Source organism: Peromyscus californicus, unplaced genomic scaffold, assembly GCF_007827085.1.
Source record: "Peromyscus californicus insignis strain IS unplaced genomic scaffold, ASM782708v3 Scaffold_23__1_contigs__length_62951481, whole genome shotgun sequence".
Lineage (NCBI taxonomy): Eukaryota > Metazoa > Chordata > Mammalia > Rodentia > Cricetidae > Peromyscus > Peromyscus californicus.
The window spans coordinates 35,915,944-35,935,702 of record NW_026294534.1 but is presented as its reverse complement, the minus strand read 5'-3'; the positions used below and the strand labels follow the sequence as shown (position 1 = coordinate 35,935,702).

General features: G+C 41.7%; 1 protein-coding gene across 8 annotated transcripts in view; it reads right to left on the bottom strand.

Annotated features, from left to right (window-relative positions):
- Fat1 (FAT atypical cadherin 1) overlaps positions 1-19,759 on the bottom strand; it is a 123,777-nt gene that overhangs the window by 57,718 nt on the left and 46,300 nt on the right. For all 8 annotated transcript variants that reach the window (XR_008221439.1, XM_052752120.1, XM_052752123.1 and 5 more), the window contains exon 3: positions 9,856-10,170. Coding sequence is in view for 7 of the 8 variants with exons in the window: in XM_052752120.1 (XP_052608080.1) it covers positions 9,856-10,170 (315 nt within the window). In the remaining variant the exon portion in view is untranslated. The remainder of the gene's footprint in view (positions 1-9,855; positions 10,171-19,759) is intronic.

Here is a 19,759-nt window from a genome sequence, read left to right as displayed (position 1 = left end):
CTGAAAACAGATTTGACCTGTGCAGAAAAGGCAGAGAAAGAAAATCTGACTTTTTAAGACTTGAAGACATTCCATTACAAAATAAAAACTAGTATAAGAAATGGGTAAGAAAATGATCTACAGTCCTTACAAATACACACAGGTAAACCTTTTTTGTTGTTTTTAATGAATTCCTGCCATTGGGGTGTGAGAGGCCCTCCACTTCCTTCCTCTCTAGAGCTATCAAATGTCACCGGAAACCCTGGGAAGTTGTTTGCAGCTGTAGCTCCTTCCTATTGCACTTTGTTAGGTCTCCTTCCCAGCCACAATAAAGCGCCATTTACTTATTACCTCATTACCGGGTAATACAACACTCATTACTGAGGGAGCATGGGCCTGGAACATGGATAGGCGCCCACTGCATCTACTAGCCACTGTAGGGCTTTTGTGATCTTAGAATGCTGTAGGGATTACTAAAGGTAAATATCCTATCGCTACTAAATCTATCTGAGCCATCTATTGAACAATCACACCATCGCTTACACCCAACATAAATAGTTCTCTATTAAATGCACTGCTCTACATGTTCACAAGGAAATTAAAAAAAACAACAACAGTATATTGATGTTTTGTGCTAAAAAGCACAAAAAATTAGAATGTAGCCATCTGAGCACGAGCTAGTCAGTTCCAGATAAGGTTACTAAAAGAACGATGGAGAAAACAGTGGAAGACTACCAAGCACCAAGAGCCGGGTGAGCTGGCATCTGCAGCTCTAGTTATTTTTAATAAGAGATACCAGCAGCACAAGGACAGACGTCTCCCAAATGCAGGCATAGTTTATCTTCAAGTGAGAAACAATTTATCTCTTAAAGGAGAAAAAAAAAACTAATTAGCGGTTGACTATCCACATCTAAGCATCTACCATGAACTTGCTAAATCTCAAAAATGGGCTCATAGCAACAAATATTCTAACTGTTGTAATGTAAATGACTATGAGCCTGGAGAGGCAGCACTCAGTACATCCCTCCACGCACTCTTGCTTGTAGCAATGGGGAAAGCTGGATATTTTTATTCCAGAAAGAGTTCAATTTAAATAGCTACTTCCTTCACCGTATATAAAAATAAAATAAATTAATACTTTAACTATTTCCACTGTTAAGCATAACATATCAGAGGCAGGGGACCACTGCTCAACTTGTACAGACTTTAAATTGTGAATGGCTGAACACAACGTTTTGAGATACTGAAACAAACTTCCAAGTTTTTTGTGTCATTGGGCATGTGTCTTTGTTCCTAGATGGCAGACTGTGCTTAAAAAAAAAAAAAAAAAAAAAACCAAAACAAAAACAAAAAACCAGAGCTGAATGGAGGTGACAGACACTGGACCACCTGCCTACCTGAAAACTTTTGTGGCCTTTTACACAAAAACTGTCCAGTGATTCCTGCTGTACACAGTTAATGGCAGCAAGCTGAAACTTCTCGTGCCATTTAAGAGTGTTGTGGTTTTCATATGAAAAGTGCCACAGAAACACTATCAGCCGACAAGCAACTATTATAGGACACAGCATTCTTGTGATGCATAATAATAGCTGCAAACCCACACTCACACATCAAAGCCACTATACCAAGCAACAGCAGCTAGGAGATTCATGCCTGTGGCTTGGGCCCCTGGGTGGTCCTGACCCCTCTGGAGTCATGTAATTATTTGTAAAGTAGGGAAAATGCAAGTAAGGGTTTTGAATCTCTACCCTTCTCACAAGGTCCCTACAAAGATTTCAGAGATGTCAGGGTGTGAACATGATTGTAAAATACAAAGTTCAAAACATAGAGAAAGAAGAGTGTGCTTTATGCTCCCAACGAAGGGTTAAAATGAAGCCAAGAGAGGCAGAAGGCTTAGAAAGTATAAGTAAACAACAACAGCAAAAAAAAAAAAAAAAAAAACAAGGTTTGCAGGTCTCTCCGTGGGAGCCCGTTTTCAGGTTCCTCGTGGCTTTACCCAGCAAGTCTGCATAGAGAGGATGATTGGACCAAGGGGTCTGAGTGCAGGTGTCTGAGGGTCTACACTTGGCTGTGCTGGGGGAGGAGGTCTTTTGCTCCACCCCTTGGCGTCTCTATAAATACCCTGGGGCAGAGACAGAGCTCATTGGAATAGGTTCCAGGCCCTCTCAAGGCTGTCCTTTATTTTCTATCTGTTTATCTCCACAATCTAAATCCTTCTATCTAATAGTTCCTGCTGCTCACACTCAAGAAAACTCTGGGGAACTGTGGGGTTGGTGGGTGAACGCCCCGCATCTCTATGACTGTCTCCTTGAAGCTCAATTCTCTAAGACAACTGAGATAGATACACAGTGGAAATTAGTCCAAAAAGAGCACCAGCGGCACTTAGAAAAGTCGAATATGTACTAAACTACTGATCCAGAAATGAACAGGCTTTGAGCAGGTCCTCAATCCAACCAATGGGTTGTAGCTCAGCCATAGTGTTTGCCTAGCATATATAGGTCTTTAGGTTCAATCCCCATTACTGCCCAAAAGAAGAAGGAAAAGAAAAAAGCCACCATGAAATTTCAAAGCCATCTTTAAATCTCAAGTAGACAGAAATAAATGATGCGGCTGATCAGGAGACTGACTTGGAATGTGCCTGCTGATATAACCATACATACAAAACAAAGATGCCTTCCTTGGGCTTGCTACCCATTTCTAACCTATTTAGTGCAGCCCCAAAATAAAATTCTTTAGATATTTCTCTCCAGACAGGAAGAAAGACAGCAGTGAATGAAAATCTGTAAAAGGTAACCTATTTACTAGAGGAGATAAAGGTCAATGGAATGGGCAGAGAAAGGAGAGACACACACCTATAGTCAAGTAATAATAATGTGCCAAGTCCATCAGTAACTATGCTACAGGAATTTTTCTAAGCATAGTACCTCAGGGAAGAACGAAAGATGTGTTATTAGTGGGTACAGGTTGTCAACTCCTGCATTAACAAGATGCGAGCAAAATAACAAGCGTTTTGCCTTGCTTACCTAAGAGTGAAAAGAAATATAAGCAGTTGCCTCTGTGTCTGGAAATAGAGACTGCATTATTATTCAGTGTGGGAAACCCAAAAGATGATTCTGTTTACTTAACAGTCCCACTGCATGTTCTCCCTAAGCAGAGTGACATGGGAAAGCATGGACAAGAGCCTTTACTGCTGTATTTAAAAAAACGTAAGGTGGCAAAAGGCGCTCGGGGTTGGCTGGATTAGATAGCATGAAACAGCTGGCACAGAGGCTGTCCTTAGCTGATTCCAGCTAACAGGCAGGGCAGGACAGGACAGTGGCTCAGCAAAACAGAGGAAAGGTTATGAGCAGGGGCTCAAGGTTGGTTAGTGTGCCAGTCAGTTTTATGTCAACTTGACACAAGCTAGAGTCATCAGAGAGGAGGGAGCCTCAGTTGAGAAAATGCCTCCATAAGATCAGGCTGTAGGCACGCCTGTAGGGCATTTTCTTAATCAGTGATTGATGCTATACGATATCTTCTTGTGGATGGAGCCATCCCTGTCCTGGGTTCTGTAAGAAAGCAGGCTGAGCAAGCCGAGAGGAGCAAGCCAGTAAGCAGCACCCCTCCATGGCCTCTGCATCAGGTCCTGCCTCCAGGATCCTGCCCTCACTGCTTTTGATGTAGAACTATTATATGGAACTGTGAGTGAAATAAACCCTTTCCTCCCCAAGTTTGCTTTTGGTCATGGTGCTTCATCACAGCAACAGTCACCCTAACTCAGACAGTTAGCTTGCTTGTAAAAGGCAACCGCTCTGTCATCCTCCACCTCCAGCCCTGACATGGCCCCGGACTGCAGAGCATCCATATAGAAAATAACATGCCATTAAGATACTACAGAGAGGAATCAAGGGGACTATGTAAAAGTCAGACTCTACACAGGGAATCTTTCTGAGGCCTTTGAATTCTGTACCATGTGAATCCACTACTTATTAAAATAAGTAATATATCCCAGAAGGCGTGTGATTCCCAGCATGTGTGCAGACATTAAAACATATCTACATCCCAGTGTTAGTAGGCACAGGCAATGAATGGTCATTAGGAGGAGCACAGACCAGCCACAACTAGAGGACAGCCCATTCTGGGTGTCCTCAACAGTACAGTTGGGAGAGACAGAAAGGGAACTGGAATTTCTTTGTCTACCAACTCCAGAAACACATGACACTAAGTTTATATCTAAAATTAATCTACAAGTTCAACTTTGATAATTTAAACACACACACATTGGTTGGAATTATCTACTGCTCCTTTAATAAAGTTTTTTGGGGGAGGAGTATATGCGTATTTATTGCGTATCTGAAACTGAGCATTTTTAAGATTTAAAAAAAAAAGCAATAACTGAGCTTCATATCCGCATCAAGGGGTCAGAGCTATACTCTAAAGATATCAAAAACAAACAAAATAGATGAAGTAACAGTTTACAAGGCGTTCAATATCAGACCCCCCAAAAAAAGAGTAAGTCTCAATTAGCTTTCAGTCTTCATGGTTTTCAGAATATTCATTCCTATGAAGTCGAGGAGATACGGAACGATATGATCTCCTGAAGATTTTTATCAACGTTAATGGCAGCATCATTTCCTATAACCAAACATGGTGACAGCCAAATGCCCATCCCTTACTGCGTGAGTAAACTGTATCTGCAGAAGGATACAAAGAGGGGACTTTAAGGCTCATCCAGAGCTGTATCATACATGAATCTCAAACAAATACGTAGGAGTGGAACCTTCCCCTGAAAATGGATACATCACGTCGGCCCACCTATGTGAATTCTAAGGGTAAATGTACTGTATATAACTAATATAAGGACAGGGGCAGAGCCGCGGTCATAGAGGGATGGGGGCAGTGAGAATGACAGGGATTACAGAACGCCAAAAGAAAATTCTTTGCAGTGAAGGGTATGCCCACTACTTGACAAGGTGACAGCTTCCTGGGTAACAGACAAATGTCAAGACTTACTCAACTGCAGGTTTTCGGTGTGTGCGGTCTACTGCATGTTAATTATGCCTCGAGGGAGCTTTTTAGAAGTTTGTTTTTTTTTTTTTTTAAAAAAAAAAAGACTTATTTTACATCAAAAACCTGGAAGATAACAAATACACTGACTGAGCCTAAGACTTTGGTCTTTTCTGAAGCGGGCACATGCCGCCCGAGTAACCTTCAAAATTATCTGACAAACTGTAAGCTGTGTATCACTCCTCAAAGCTGATAACGGGAAGGCACGCGCGCACAGGTGGAGTCAGTTGCCAGGGGTTACTGGAGGATAAGGAAGCCCACACTGGCCTCTTTTGTCTGGGGCTCCTCCTCTGTCCTTGGCATACCGCGGAGCTATGATGCTGCTGCTTGCGTGAGCTGGCGGGTGTCAAGGCTCCAAACAATAAAATATCGGGACTCCTGTCTCTCTCTCGCCTTGAGCAGAGGCACAATTTATGTTAAAAGAAGCAAACTGACCCTAACTGATATTTGATAGAACCAACCAAACAAACAACAACAAAAAAGAGTTACTAAAAATCTACATGCTGTTAACAAAAGTGTCTGTGTTAGGAAAGGAAAATGAATTATTAAGCCTTTTGCCCGTGTGCCTAAAATGAGAAATCTCATCAAACCCTACTTATAATTAGTATACTAACAACTGTCTGAGACGTAGAAAGACAGCCTCAGCACCATAATTAAACACTGGAAGATACTAAAAGAAGAAGCTCATTCAAGTTTGCCGCTTGGAGACCAAAACTTAAAAAAAAAATTTACCGAACTCGGCTCCAGAATATTTTTTTAAAAAAATCTTTTTTGTCAACAACAAGAACAAAAATAATTGGGATGTTTCCCTCACTTACAAAATGACTGTAAGGAGGTCATTTAAATGTCCACAAAATGTTCTAAGGGCTTTTATACAGACTCGAAAAAAATCTTTATAGTCTTTATACAGACTCCTTATTCACAAAGGCAACATGAACGCTATCTTTAGTTGTTACTCTGGTATTCCAGTGTCCCGGCTGCTATCCATTCACCTAGCTCTGTCGCTTAGACTCTAACTACTCCATCTGCTCCCTCACCTTCAAAATCATCCCCACAGCACTTCCAAGGGCTATTTCCTGACTGTCCCACACCATCAGTCTGGCCCCAGTTCCTCCACACACCTTCATTACAGGCTGGGTCACGCTGCCTCCCACCCGCCCTTCCCTGCCCTCCTTCACACCTCCAAATGGCATGCCTGTAAAGCACTACAGGGGCCGCATTCCCAGTGCAAACACAGAAAACGCCTCATGTCCAAACAGACACGATGAATGTTGGGTTTTCCGTGGGTCTTAACTCGACAGACGATAATCACGGGGAAGCCAATGTGCACTTCACCCTACATTTGTTTATTCAAAGAAAATGCACAGCTGAATTAATCCACTAAAACCTTGGTTGTCTCAGATACATTGAACAAGCAACTGAAACATGCAAGAGAAGCAGGTGGCGCATTTTCCACAAAGGACTCTGAGGACTCGAGTGTACATCGCTCATCGCTAATCCTAAAGCCTAACGCCCCCCCTAATGTCTGTTTCCTCCATGGTCCCAGGAGGAAGGCCTAACTACGACTACATCTCAAGAGTTCCAGCCCAGTGATTTTCTCCTTCGGCCGTTAATTACTAAGGACCCTGATTTAAGGTCTCCAGGTGGTGCTCCAGGTCAGTAAATCACAAGAACTTTCTTCTTTCAGATCGTCTTTCAGCAGCTCCCACAATTCAGTCCCCATTTTAACAAACCACCTCTTACAACTCAGGGTCTGCTCTATGGTTTCAGGGGATGAGGCTCCTGTTAATGCCCGAGTGGGCCTTGGGAGGACCCCGCTGAGATCTTCTGCTGAGCTGGGAGAACAGAACCATTTGGAGACATAATTCATGAAACGGTACTTACTCTATTTTCTTAACAATATGCTTACTGAGCCAGAGCTATTTTGGGATCTTTAAAGACACGGTGATTTGTGCAACTCTCTTTACTAAACATACGGTTTGTAACACGCTTCTCAGGAATTAGACCCATACACTATACTTAGCCTCCACTCCTATCTGCCTTCAAGCCGTCAAAAACAACCTGTTTGGAGACTGATGCATTTTCTCCTGCTATCTTACCAGCAGGATACCTGTGCTTCTCACCCAGGGGTGCGAGCTCACTGTGAACTCCTCGAGGGTGTGTATTCACGCGGAAGATAAGGAAGAGTGTAGGAGTCCACAGGCCTCATTTCCTAAGAGCCGCAGAGCAGACTCAAAGGGAAGGCAAGGCTGGACACAGGCTCATTCCAGGGGACATGACCCTGGCGTCATTATTCCTGAGACCTAACCTACACAATTTTAACTTTCTTTCTCCTATTAATTATGCCCAGACCTGCAGTATTTGCTCTGATAATAGAAAGGCATTTATCACTTGCTTTCCTCCCCCTTCGCGGGGGGACTTAATCTAATCTAAAAGAGGGACTCAAGGCATATGATGGAAACACTTTAGAAATTTAATTCTTTAAACAGTTTTAAGCAGAGCTATCCCATCAAGGCTTTTTCCTGTAGACTTCTCTCTCTTTCAATACTGGGACCACCCCTTCAGTTCAGGCATGCTTTTTGGACTCTTAAACCCTCCTCTGAAATTACTTTAAACTCACAGGTTTCTTCTTTTACAGCTGGCAATGTGTTTTAAGTTTCTGACTCTTACTTAGTTTTTGGATAACTTTCATCTGATTTCACAACGAAAGTGGAACCTAATTACCACCTGTACAGCGAAAACAGTACATATCACACTGCTAAAACAAGCCTTTTCCTGGAGTAGAGGCTGCCTGAAACTCGGCATGGTCTGGCCATGACGCTAACCTACTTCTTAGGCTCCAGGTCCACCATGCTACCGTCAATGCTCCTAAAAACGGAACACTCTCAGATCCTATCACTTCTCTTTTACATACTTGAGTTTTTTAAAGGCTTAATCAGTCTTGACACTCAGTTTTCTAAGAATCCAAACTGGACCAGAATTTTTCCAAAAAGCTACAGTATAATGATCCCTAAACAAAATAAATCTTGAAGTCACTCAACTATTAAAGATAAGTCTCTGTAATGTTAGGCTGAAATATGCTGACAAGAGTTTTACAAACTAACAATTTAAGCCCCCTTACACACACACACACACACACACACACACACACACACACACACACACACACACAAAGGGGATAGAACCTAGCTGAATATATGTTGGGCCAATGCTTGGTCACTAAGTCATATCAGCCCTTAAACACATTTTTCAAGGGATCAAGAACAGTACGCCTTCATGACCTCCATGGGTAGCTACATATGGGCATTTCCTCCACAAACTTAGAACTCAGGTGCCTATCCTCTTAAGATTTGCTTCATTTTAAGTTCAAGGAAACAAAGTGGGAAATAAGAATGGTGTGGAAAGGAGACATGATAAGGAGGATTAAGCTCTTAACTTTCTGACATTCAAACAAAGGTAAGACAGCTGTATCTATCTTGCTCTGTAGAATGCCAGGTTCATCAGATTCTACCAGCAAAGATGGAAGAAACACACGCTATTTTTCAGGTCAGTAACTGACAGGCTAAGCCACTTCTTCATCCTACAAGGAAAGTGTCCTTTCAATGTCATACAGTAGCTGTTGTTTTAACTGACTAATAATAATAAAATGAAATTCTTCTGCACTCAACACGGAAGGTTTTCATAGCTCAAACGCAGCCAGGTTGCTCGCTGTGCAAAACAATAACTACACCGATCATCTCCTTTCAGCGTGGGAAATAAAGAGGCCTAAGAAGCAAGACAGGAATGAAACACATTAGCCAATGGAGAAGAGCAGAGATGGTGGGCTCACAGGATGGAGGAAGATCCGCTGGTCATGGAGTCAACCTTCGAAGAAGCAGAGGGTCACACCACACACTTTTACTCTCTTCCACTATGAGCACGTGTGATTATCGGTGTGCGAGTTTGTGCCTGTGAGGGCAGGTGCCTCAGAGGCCAGAGGCATTAGATACTCCAAAGCTAAAGTTAGAGAAGGCTGAGAGCCACCCAAAGTGGGTGCTGGGAATTGAACTTGGGACTTCTGTGAGAGGAGCACAAGCTCTTGAACCACGGAGCTGTCTCTCCAGCCCCTGTGGGGTCCCAGACTTAGAACAAAGAAGGAAACGGCTGGGGTGTCAGCTCATGAGAGTTATGGCTTCCAACCCTATAGTGGCTTAGCCCCAGTTTTGTTACCTCCAGTCAGAGCGCTGGGAAAAACTTAAATCAGTACTCACAAAGCAATGAACTATGAAATAAAACCTAATACTCTTCCCAAATAAAGCACCATTATAAAAATTCAGATACACAGTAGCAGAATTTGCTCTGGGTTTATTATATCATGGTTGAACTAGTACTGAAATAATGAAAACTGCTTTAGACCCAGAGTGCAAAGCTTTACTGTGAGCAATATCATAAACCAGCTATATCAGTGGTTCTCAACCTTCCTAATGCTGCGACCCTTTAATACGTTCCTCATGTTGTGGTGACCCCCTCCCCCACCATAAAATTATTTTCATTGTTACTTCATAACTGTAATTTTGCTACTGTTTATGAATCGTAATATAAATATCTGTGGTTTTCCAATGGTCGTTGGGGGGTCGCGACCCACATGCTGAGAACCACTGAGTTATGTGGTAGGAAGCCCAAAGAGGTTAAACACGTTTGGATTGAATTTCATCCACAGTAAAAGTTTATCTGAAAAGGAAAGGGAAGAGCCAAGCCAAAGAAAGCTCAGCAACAAAGAAATGCTAACTTAGTCCTCAACTGGGAGAGTGTACTCACACATACACAGTCCATTTGAAAGTACAGACATACCTGTTTTAGGATGTATTAAGAAGAATCCTTGTGGGTTGCCACTTGAAATTTTGTATGTCAGCTTGTCACTGGAGCTAGAATCAGGGTCGAATGCCTCAATCTGGACCACAGATACATCCTTGGGTGAATTTTCCATTATTTCTGGATAGTACACAGGCTCTGATGTCTGTGGTGCGTTGTCATTGACATCCTCCACCTCTATGTAGACTTCTATGAAGGACGACAGGGGCACCACACCCTGATCCGTGGCATAGACTGTGAGCCAGTAGTGGGAAGTCGATTCCCTGTCCAGTCGGTCCGACGTCTCTATAACACCTAGAGAGAAACAGTCAAAACAAAAAGTTAACGAGATACCACAAGATGCCACTTACTAGATGCATGAACTTCAGCAAGCTATCTATCCTCCTTAGCCTCAGTTTCCCTTCCAACAGAATGGAGATAACTACAAGTTCCTTAATGATTGATTAAATGAGCTAATACTTACATAATGGTCAAATATGTAGCATATAATACCAAGTACAGAAGTATTTACAATTACTTAAAAAATGTCTCATCTAAATCTGAAAATACCCCAGGGTATAGGCACTAAGAGATCATCTTCTGGTCTAATAAGTACTCTGTTTTCCAAAGGTAACATTTATGGCTACTTGAAATGTGTTGGCTTCCATGGAGATTAAGCAGGAAATCAAAGACAAACCGGAGTCAGGGTTCAGTTCCATGGCCTCAGTCCCACTCCTTAAGCCACAGCCCAGGCACAGAGACCAGGAGGAACATTCCTCCAGACATCTGAGTTAGACTACCCAGTCCTTTAAAAACCACTAAGAAAAGAAAATGGGAAATGTTTGCAAGCCTATCATAAGAAATTGCTCAGGTTTCTCACATGCTAAACTTCTTAATATTTTTAACCATCTTAAGTAAACCAGTATGGCATAAAAACATAAATTCTCCCTGTTATGTTCCAAACTGCAAAAAACGTGTATCTTCCCTAGCTACTCATGATATTTCTGGCTCCTCATATAAAGCATGATAGCTGTCCACTTAATGAGTAAACTGCTCCAGTATGATGGCTGGCGTTGGGATACAGAGGCTTCCGTTGAGACCTAAACTAGAACCCATGTTTATAGAGAGAACTGGTAAGAGAGAAAGTGTACAATGGCTGAGCAGGGTCAAGAGGACTGGTATATTCTGGCTCCGTCGTGGAAATCTATTAAGACTTTGATTCCAAAATCCTCCGCCAACAAAGTGATTAGAAGTGGAAATATCAACTCTCTTAAGCAAATTTGGCCTTTCACTTAATGGCATAATCTTTGCCTTTTGGCTCCCAGAATGATTGATCATTGTGAACTGATGGCACCTCAGCATTCAACACCATGCACCTGACTACACTTCAGAAATCCTCCGACCTCAGATTCACTGATCAGATGCAAAATACAAAATCAAAAACCAAGGTCATCTATGTTCAGCAGTAAGACAGTATTTATCTCAACCACTAACCCGGGTTATGTATTTAAATTATGAAATAAGCTCTTAACTGTATGCAACACAATGCTTTGAAATGTGGATACAATGTAGAGTGGTTCAGCTGAGCTAATCAACCATGCATTACCTCCTCCTATAGTTAAGTGAGTGTGTGTGTGTGAAATACTTAATACCTACTCAACAATTTTTCAGACACAATATATGGTTATTAAAGTGCTCCTATTTGGGATTATTTAAATTTAAGTGCTTGCTTATTTGGGGGTGATATCAGAAAAAGTCACAGAACAATGAATAACCAAATGTAAAGTGAACTACCTTAAGATGAATGTTTACAGCCACTTATGATTAACAATCGATTACACATTAAAATGGTTCCTCTTTTCCTCTAACCCAAATACAATCTATACATATTCAATAATTCATTAAATGACTATATTGTATAACTGTTTGTATCTGCAACAAATAAATCTTTTCGATTTTCCCTTGTTGACTGCAGCCATCATGTCACCGAAGGAAATCAGAGACACGGGCTGTTTCCCCTCCCCGGATTACATATTAACCAAATGAAGGCGCATATGCTTCTCTCCCATGCTGCTGCTCCATTAAAATCCAATTAAATTCATTGGACAAGTGAAGTATTATTAGAAAATTTCAAGCAGACAGACACATGGTGATTTTACCCCCTGCCTTTCACTTCTAACTATCAAATATTTCACGCTGCTTTCTCTCTCTCTCTCTCTCTCTTTTTTTTTTAATCGTAGTCCTTCCAATGTAATTATAAGCTCATAAAACAACGACAATTACATAAACAATTTACTCCGGGTTTACTCTATGCCAGGCATCATGGTAGTCCTGCACTGTCCTGTTGGATCTTTTCTACACTAGTGGTGCCACTGTCCTCAGCTCCTGATGAAAAACTCAAGAGATGAGGAACTTTCCCAGGGCCACCGTAAAGGGCAGCATTCATGTGAATTCAGGGCCAGCATGGATCCTGGTCAGGTCTATTCTGTGAACAATAATCGGAGGGGGAAAAAAAAGTGTGATAACCTGGGAGACAAGAAGGGCTTCATATCCCATGCACTTTTTTAATGGTGGAATTCAGGTGAAGATTATGTATTCATTCAAATACAACAGCTTTAAGGGGAAACTATAAAATGCAAGCATGTTACGATGGAAAACTGGTTATTTACTTTCATGGTGTTTTTTCCCCCTAGTCTCTCCGCTGTGTAGGCTTCTACTGAGAACTGGTTTCTCCCCACCGCACCCCAGTCAACCAGGCAAGAGGGGGAAGAGGGGCCATGTTCCTCTTAAGGCAAACCCCTAGCATGAACTCCGAGCTATGGCCAGGGGCTATGGGAAGAGGGGAGGAGGAGCCGTGTTCCTCCTAAAGTGAATCCCTACCATGAATTCCTAGCTATGGCTGGATATAAATAAAGGTTGAAAATGAGACACAGTGGTTCTGGCTCAGATATAAAGAAAAACAGGGCTGTATCAAATGTTAATTAAAGACTAAGACTACAGAGCGAGAGGCCCACTTTCCTATGGCATGAAGTCACGGGCTGTGAGGAGCATAGAATGCGTACGGATACACCCCCCTCGATCAAATCAGGGGTTGATAGGAATCTAGTCTGTTCTTTACAGAAAGCCTCATTTCTAAAATAACCCACATGCCAGCCATCTACAAGTATGACTAGAAATAATGTTTAGTGTTGGGGTCACTCTGAGTCCTTATTCCTATAATTAGTACTTCCTAAAGCTACAACCAACACAAGGGAAAAACAAAAACAAAAATAAAATAAAATAAAATAAAACTGACGCCTTCAAGCCATCACTGGGTGTGAATCAGACAACTGTACTCATTCTTAAAATCTGACTCCTATTCTTAACTCTCTTGCTTATGAATCAACTTTCAGTTATTGATAATCTGTAGTAAGTTCTTTCGTATAAGAAGTTACAAACTCATTATTCCTGGGAAAAATAAGGAACTAATAAAATCTATAGTCTTTATAGATTTTTTTAAGCACATAAAATAAACCTTTAATCTTCAGACTCTCCTAGAGTTTACATTCTGTCTTCAACAACCTGCGTTTTGTTCCCTAGCACTCTCTGTTCCTGGTTTTAATGTTCTATCTTTCATTTCTTTGCTTTTAAAACAAAAACAGAATGGCTGATGAGATGAAATCTCCCGCTTCCGTCTCCCTGGTGCCGGGATTGAAGGTGCCTGTCACCATGCCTGGCTTCCCCCTTTTTAGATAGCAGTAACAGTGTGTGACTAGAAGACAGATAAAGCCAGGGTGTCAAGAGGAAGAGGCAACCCTGCCTTCTAGAGAATTCCCTCCAGCCAGATGCAGAAGAAAAATCCAGTGAGAATGGAGAGGAACAAGGAAATTACAGGATTCTAACTTCCTGAGGAATGTGGGACCCACCCGCACAGGACGACCAGGGAGACCAGGGAGACTGGCTGTGATGGTCATGCTGAGCACAGAAGACAGGTTCAGACATGCTTGTTCTAGGCACTGCCCAGCACTGTAGCATAATTGGGAACTGTTCCTTTACTTTAAAGAAGTATTCCAGAAGTCCTAAGTGCCCAACTTTCTAACTTTGAGAGTACAATGAAAACATTAAAAAAAAAAGTTGTTAATAAGCTGAACAGTCTGAAAAAAGAGCTGGAAATATGAAACTATTAGCTAAGAATATTTATCATTCCTAACATGCTTGATGGGATTGCAAAGCCACCGCCAGATGTCACTATGGAAACTGACTTTAAATATGCATCTACTGAAATCACTGCTACACTGAATGGAAAGAAAGATCATGTGATTTCTAAAAGAGCACCCAGCTGTAAATGGGAGGTCTTGATCAAATCTCTCCACTCAAGACTTAGGGATCTATGTGGAAGAGGAGGAGGAAGGATGTCAAGAGTCAGAGGTGATGGGTGATTCCAGGGAAACAGAGTCACCCAGACACAGCGGGCCTCATAGACAGGTGAATTCAGAGAGACCATGGCAGCGTGCACAAGGCCTATAAAGGTTAAAACCAGACAAAATCTCTGCATTAAGAAGGGGTACAGGCGCACGCCTTTAATCCCAGCACTCGGGAGGCAGAGCCAAGCGGATCTCTGTGAGTTCGAGGCCAGCCTGGACTACCAAGTGAGTTCCAGGAAAGGCGCAAAGCTACACAGAGAAACCCTGTCTCGAAAAACCAAAAAAAAAAAAAAAAAAAAAAAAAAGAAGGGGTACAGGCCAGGCGGTGGTGGCTCACGCCTTTAATCCCAGCACTCGGGAGGCAGAGCCAGGTGGATCTCTGTGAGTATGAAGCCAGCCTGGGCTACAGAGTGAGCTCCAGGAAAGGCGCAAAGCTACACAGAGAAACCCTGCCTCAAAAACCTAAAAAACAAAAAGGAAGGGGTAGATGACACAAAGTCCCAACCTTAAACCAAGAAGCTCCCAGTAATTAATACCTTCAGGCAAAGGGAAAAAGAGTTTTCTCCAAAGGAGTGTCACCAGGTGTATCCACTCCAGGGCAAGCCCTGTGCCCAAGAGGAGTTGGCCAACACAAAACCTTCTCCACATTTTTTTGTTAGATGTTTTGTTTGGCTGTTTGGTCTTTTTAACTTGTTTAATTGATTCTCATTTCCTTTGGTCTGTTTCTTTTGTGCGGGAGAAGAAGAGAAAAGATGAAGCTGGGTGGGTAAGGAGGTAGGTAGGGTCTTGAAACGTGGGGAGGGAAAGAATATGATCAAAATACATTGTATGAAAGAAAGCTAATGTTTAAAACAATGAAGAAAAAGAGAAATATCGCTGTGGCAGGACTTCCTTCTGAAAGGATGCAGCAGATATTTAATGAAGCCGGTACAGATGCCATCCTCCCCTGGTCTGATTTCTCCAGGATTGTGGCACATAACACCACTTGTCACGTGAACAGTTAAAAGTAAAGCAAGCTTTCCAAGCCAGCCTTGTTCGCACACCACGGATGGTTGGCTTTACTCTTACTTCCAATCCTGCCCTCAACACCCACCCCTTGCACCAGCTGACATGACACAGTGGCCCCAGTTTCGACACAGTAACTTCTGTAAGGCAAAATGAAGTTGCCGCACTGCCAAAAATAATTCAAGTGACTCACATTTCCATGCCCACAGAATACCTCGCTTGTTGAAGCTCTGCCGATTTTATTTAAGGGACCATGACCGTTAACAGGTCCTAGTGCCAGAGATTTTGACAAAAAGCTTGTTATTTCTGACTCCTTGGTTACTCCCACTCCAAAATAAGTTCAATCCACAACTTTACACTGCCCACCCTTAAAACTGGGAGGGGCTGGGGATGCAGCTTGGTGAGGGAACTTGCCAGGGAGCACAGGGTCTTGGGTTTGAATCTCAGCATGCCTCACCCATCCAACCCCCATCTCCAAAACTCATGTTTTAGTGTCTTTTTTTTTTATTATAAATACAAAAGAAGGTAATGAAAGGTGTATTCTGGCTCACACCACCAGAATACTATGATCAACTGTCACATGCCTTTGAGCCTTTTAAAGGAGTGAAATTTCTGAAATCTGATTCTTCATTAAAAGAACCACCAATTTCACATGCAACATTATTTAATAAGAAGAAACCCTTGAATTGTTTTAGAACAATGTGATTGATCAAATTAGAGGTATGTGTGTAAATTATATATATATATGATACAAAACATTATTTTATATTTTTATGCATATGTAAATATTATATAATATACAAATTAATATTATATAATTTATAATTTTATACAAACACAGAAAAAAATGCCCTTGCCTGCTTCAGCCATTATTCAGCAAAGTAATGCTACTGACCAATAAAGACAAGAAATGGAAAGGAAGATTCTGGTAAACTGAGGATGGTTAAGATTCTGAAGTGGCTATTTACTCGGTCTACTTGATTGGAGAATGAAACAGAAGAAACACTTTCAGTATTACAGTAAGAAGTTTATGTAATTGTTCATTTTGTACAGAAAGAAACTTATATAATTATTTTGTACAGAAAAGAATGAAACTAAATTCTAGTACTTGTGAAAACAGAATGGCCCGTGTATATGAACATACACAGACAGGTAATTAAAACTGCAATTTTTTGAAGACGCATGACTAAACAAAACACCAAACACTCTGTGTAAGAAATGGCAGCAAGCTGGAAGCGCTGTCTCATGCCTGTAATCTCAGTCAGTACTCAGGAGGCTGGGGTACGAAACTGCCCCCGAGTTTTACGCCAGCCTGGGCTCTGGTGTGAGCACTTGCTAAGTAACAAAAACAGAACAGAAAGGGAAGACAAGGAAAAGAAACAAGGAGAGAAAGAGGAACACCGTTAAAAGAAATAAAAGTAAACACATGATCTAAAGCCATCTCTTATCTCTTATATATAGGCCAGACAAAATGCTAGGCAGAGTACTCACCCTACAGAGAAACCCCTTTGTACGGAAGACTGCCATCAACCACATATAATTCCTAGCTCTCCCGCTGAGCTGAAGACATGTTACTGACTACCATGTCTCAGTTTTTCCAAGCCACTAGAGCTTGTCTTGACTCTCATGTTATAAAAAGCCATTTATATCCGGGAGTAGAGGAAATTCGTGCTAATAACGTCGACTGTAGTGCTCAGGTGTGCCAGCCACTTGTGAACCCGTGCTTAACAATGCACAGTCTAACATCTTCAACAATTAACATTTCAAAGTATGTTTGCATGAACTTACAAAGTTTTAGGTTTACAATTTCTGTACTTTGTTATCTAGCATTAAGTCATAAATTAATGATTCAAAGGAGTTTCCTCCTATGTAGCAATGGTCAAGTTTGGTTTTTATTATTACTACTTAGTCTGGCTTCTTTAATCAAAAAACATGTATCTCTAAACTTTCATTTGAAATTGTTGAGGTAGCTTTAAAGTAATCTAAGCAAGCTCTTAGGCCAGAAGCTTACTGGCCTCACATTAATTAACTGCATAATCTGATTTGAGGTATCATGTTTCAAGTCTGGAGATTTAATCAGCAGTCACTCCCAGGGCAAGCTCTGCAGACCCATGCTTTCAAGCCTTGTGGAGAGACGACTCGAATTCTGATTTCCACATCAGAATCACAGACACTTCTGATCAGTGATACTTCTGACGAGGGCTCGCACGGTGAAACTCTCTTTGTAAGGAGGCTCATCCTTGGGTATGAAAAGTTATGCGAATACCAATACATATTAAGATTGCCTTTGGTGAAACTGAAATACAAAGTATATTCGACTCAACAAACTAATGGTAACATTTCTAGACATTTGTTGGGAACTTTAGGAAACTATTTCAGTGACTATGTTCTCACTTGTAGACTAGTCAATGTACTTCACAAGCACTTTACATGATATATATATATGTATATGAATATATGTACATATATATATATATGTCTCATACATATATGAGACAGTCTTACTATATAGTTCTGGCTGTCTTGTAACTCATTATGTAGACCAGGCTAGCCCCCAACTCACAGCAATCCACCTGCATTTGCTTCCTGAGTGACTACATTAAAGGCATGCAAAACCAGGGTGCTGTTGCCATCTACTTGGGAAGGTGATCTTATCAACCTCTCAGTGGTTGAGGGGAAATTACACACTCTGAAGTTTGCCAGAGCTTGACCATGACCCAGAAGCAACACGGTTGAAATGAAGCGCCTAACCAGCACATCAAGGAAGCTCAGGAGTCAGGCGACTCAATGAAACTGAAGAGAACTCAACACCACTCCATTCCACCATAACCAGTACAATGTCACTGTACTTACCACACCATCTCCCTATCCTGCCCCGACAATACTCATACTACATAAAACAATATACTATCGTAATAATAACAGGATAGCTATCATGAGATAACTGTGAATACATTATTAATGTTAAAACACTAAGCAGGAAGTACCCTCAGAGTTCTCAATCAAAAGCCAGTTATAAAACTTCATGGCAGGTCAAAAGTGACAATTTAAGGAAAACCCCTTGAGAAAGAAATGTCGATAAATTCTTTCTTAGTTTGAATGCAGGCCTCAACACTGACCTAACAGATATTTGACTACTGCGTGGTTTATATTCATCACCAACATTCCATGTTGTTTGTAAGTATCTTGATTATACTAGGAATAATCTAGAACGTCACATTACTTACTACTACCTGGTTTAATCCATGTAACCAACATGAAATTCCTACCATGTGCCAGGCATGGTACCAGGTACTCCAGGAATTAAGAAAGAGTGTGGCAAAATAACTAAGTGACAATTAGTTCACCAGAACAGCGGGGCAGACAACGGTTTGAGAAGGGTAATACTGTATTTTAACAACTGGGTACATTAACAGCTCTCCCCCCCACAAATTCCTATCTGAGGTTAGGGATTCCCGCCTAATTCATGGGGCAATATGGGATCGCACGATCTTACAAAATAATCACAGCATAGCTCCACCTTGTGAGAAACGAACAGAGGGAAAAAAGGCACTGAGAGGTTAGAGCAATGAGGGGGTGCTACTTGGTCCACTGTTGATAGTTTCTAATTTGTGCAAAAGAAATAGCTCTACAGACATGAATTATATCATCCTACTAAAAAAATAAAAAACAAAACAAAGTTTCACAAAGGGTTAATTGAAGGTCTTATCAACACAACTTAAGATATCTCAAGAATGTAAAAGGCAGAAGTTAGGAGTGACTTGCTGGCTCTCCTAAATGGACTAACAAGGGCCGGGAGCATGTGTATGGAAAAGTATGTTTCAGCAGGAAGACAAAGCGCCATTCAGGGAGCAAAATGTCAGCTGAAGCAGCCAGTCCTGTGCCAGCCTCCCCAGCTCCTTGCTAAAGAAGGAATGGAATGAGCTTGGGCCTGCCCCTTCCCAGACCGCCCAGGTCACTGTCTGCACACACAGAGCTCCTGCCAAAACAGCCAGTTGTCTCTGGAGTCCTAGAATGCACGAGCTGGAAGGGAGCATAACTGAGCGGGACGGCGAACACGAACACACACACACACACACACACACACACACACACACACACACACACACACACACACATATCCCACCCCCAACTTCCTCTGAGCTTGCTCGGACTCCTACAAAACAAAATTGAAATGCAGAAAAGAATGGCAACTGATTTTCTTAAAATACAACCTAAGATCCATATGCAATTCAGCTGTACAGGGAGTAAGGTGTGCTCCACGCAAATGGAGCACCAACCAAGCAAATAAAAATTCCATTTGCTCTTTGCCATGTGTGATAATGGACCTGGATCGACTCCTACCTTCCTCTCCCACTTCCAAGTAGCAGCTTTTTCTTTTTCTTTTCTTTCTTGGCTAGAAGTTTTGACCAAATGTGTAGTAGAATTTTTTTATTAAAAAAAACTAGGCCGGGCGATGGTGGCGCACGCCTTTAATCCCAGCACTCGGGAGGCAG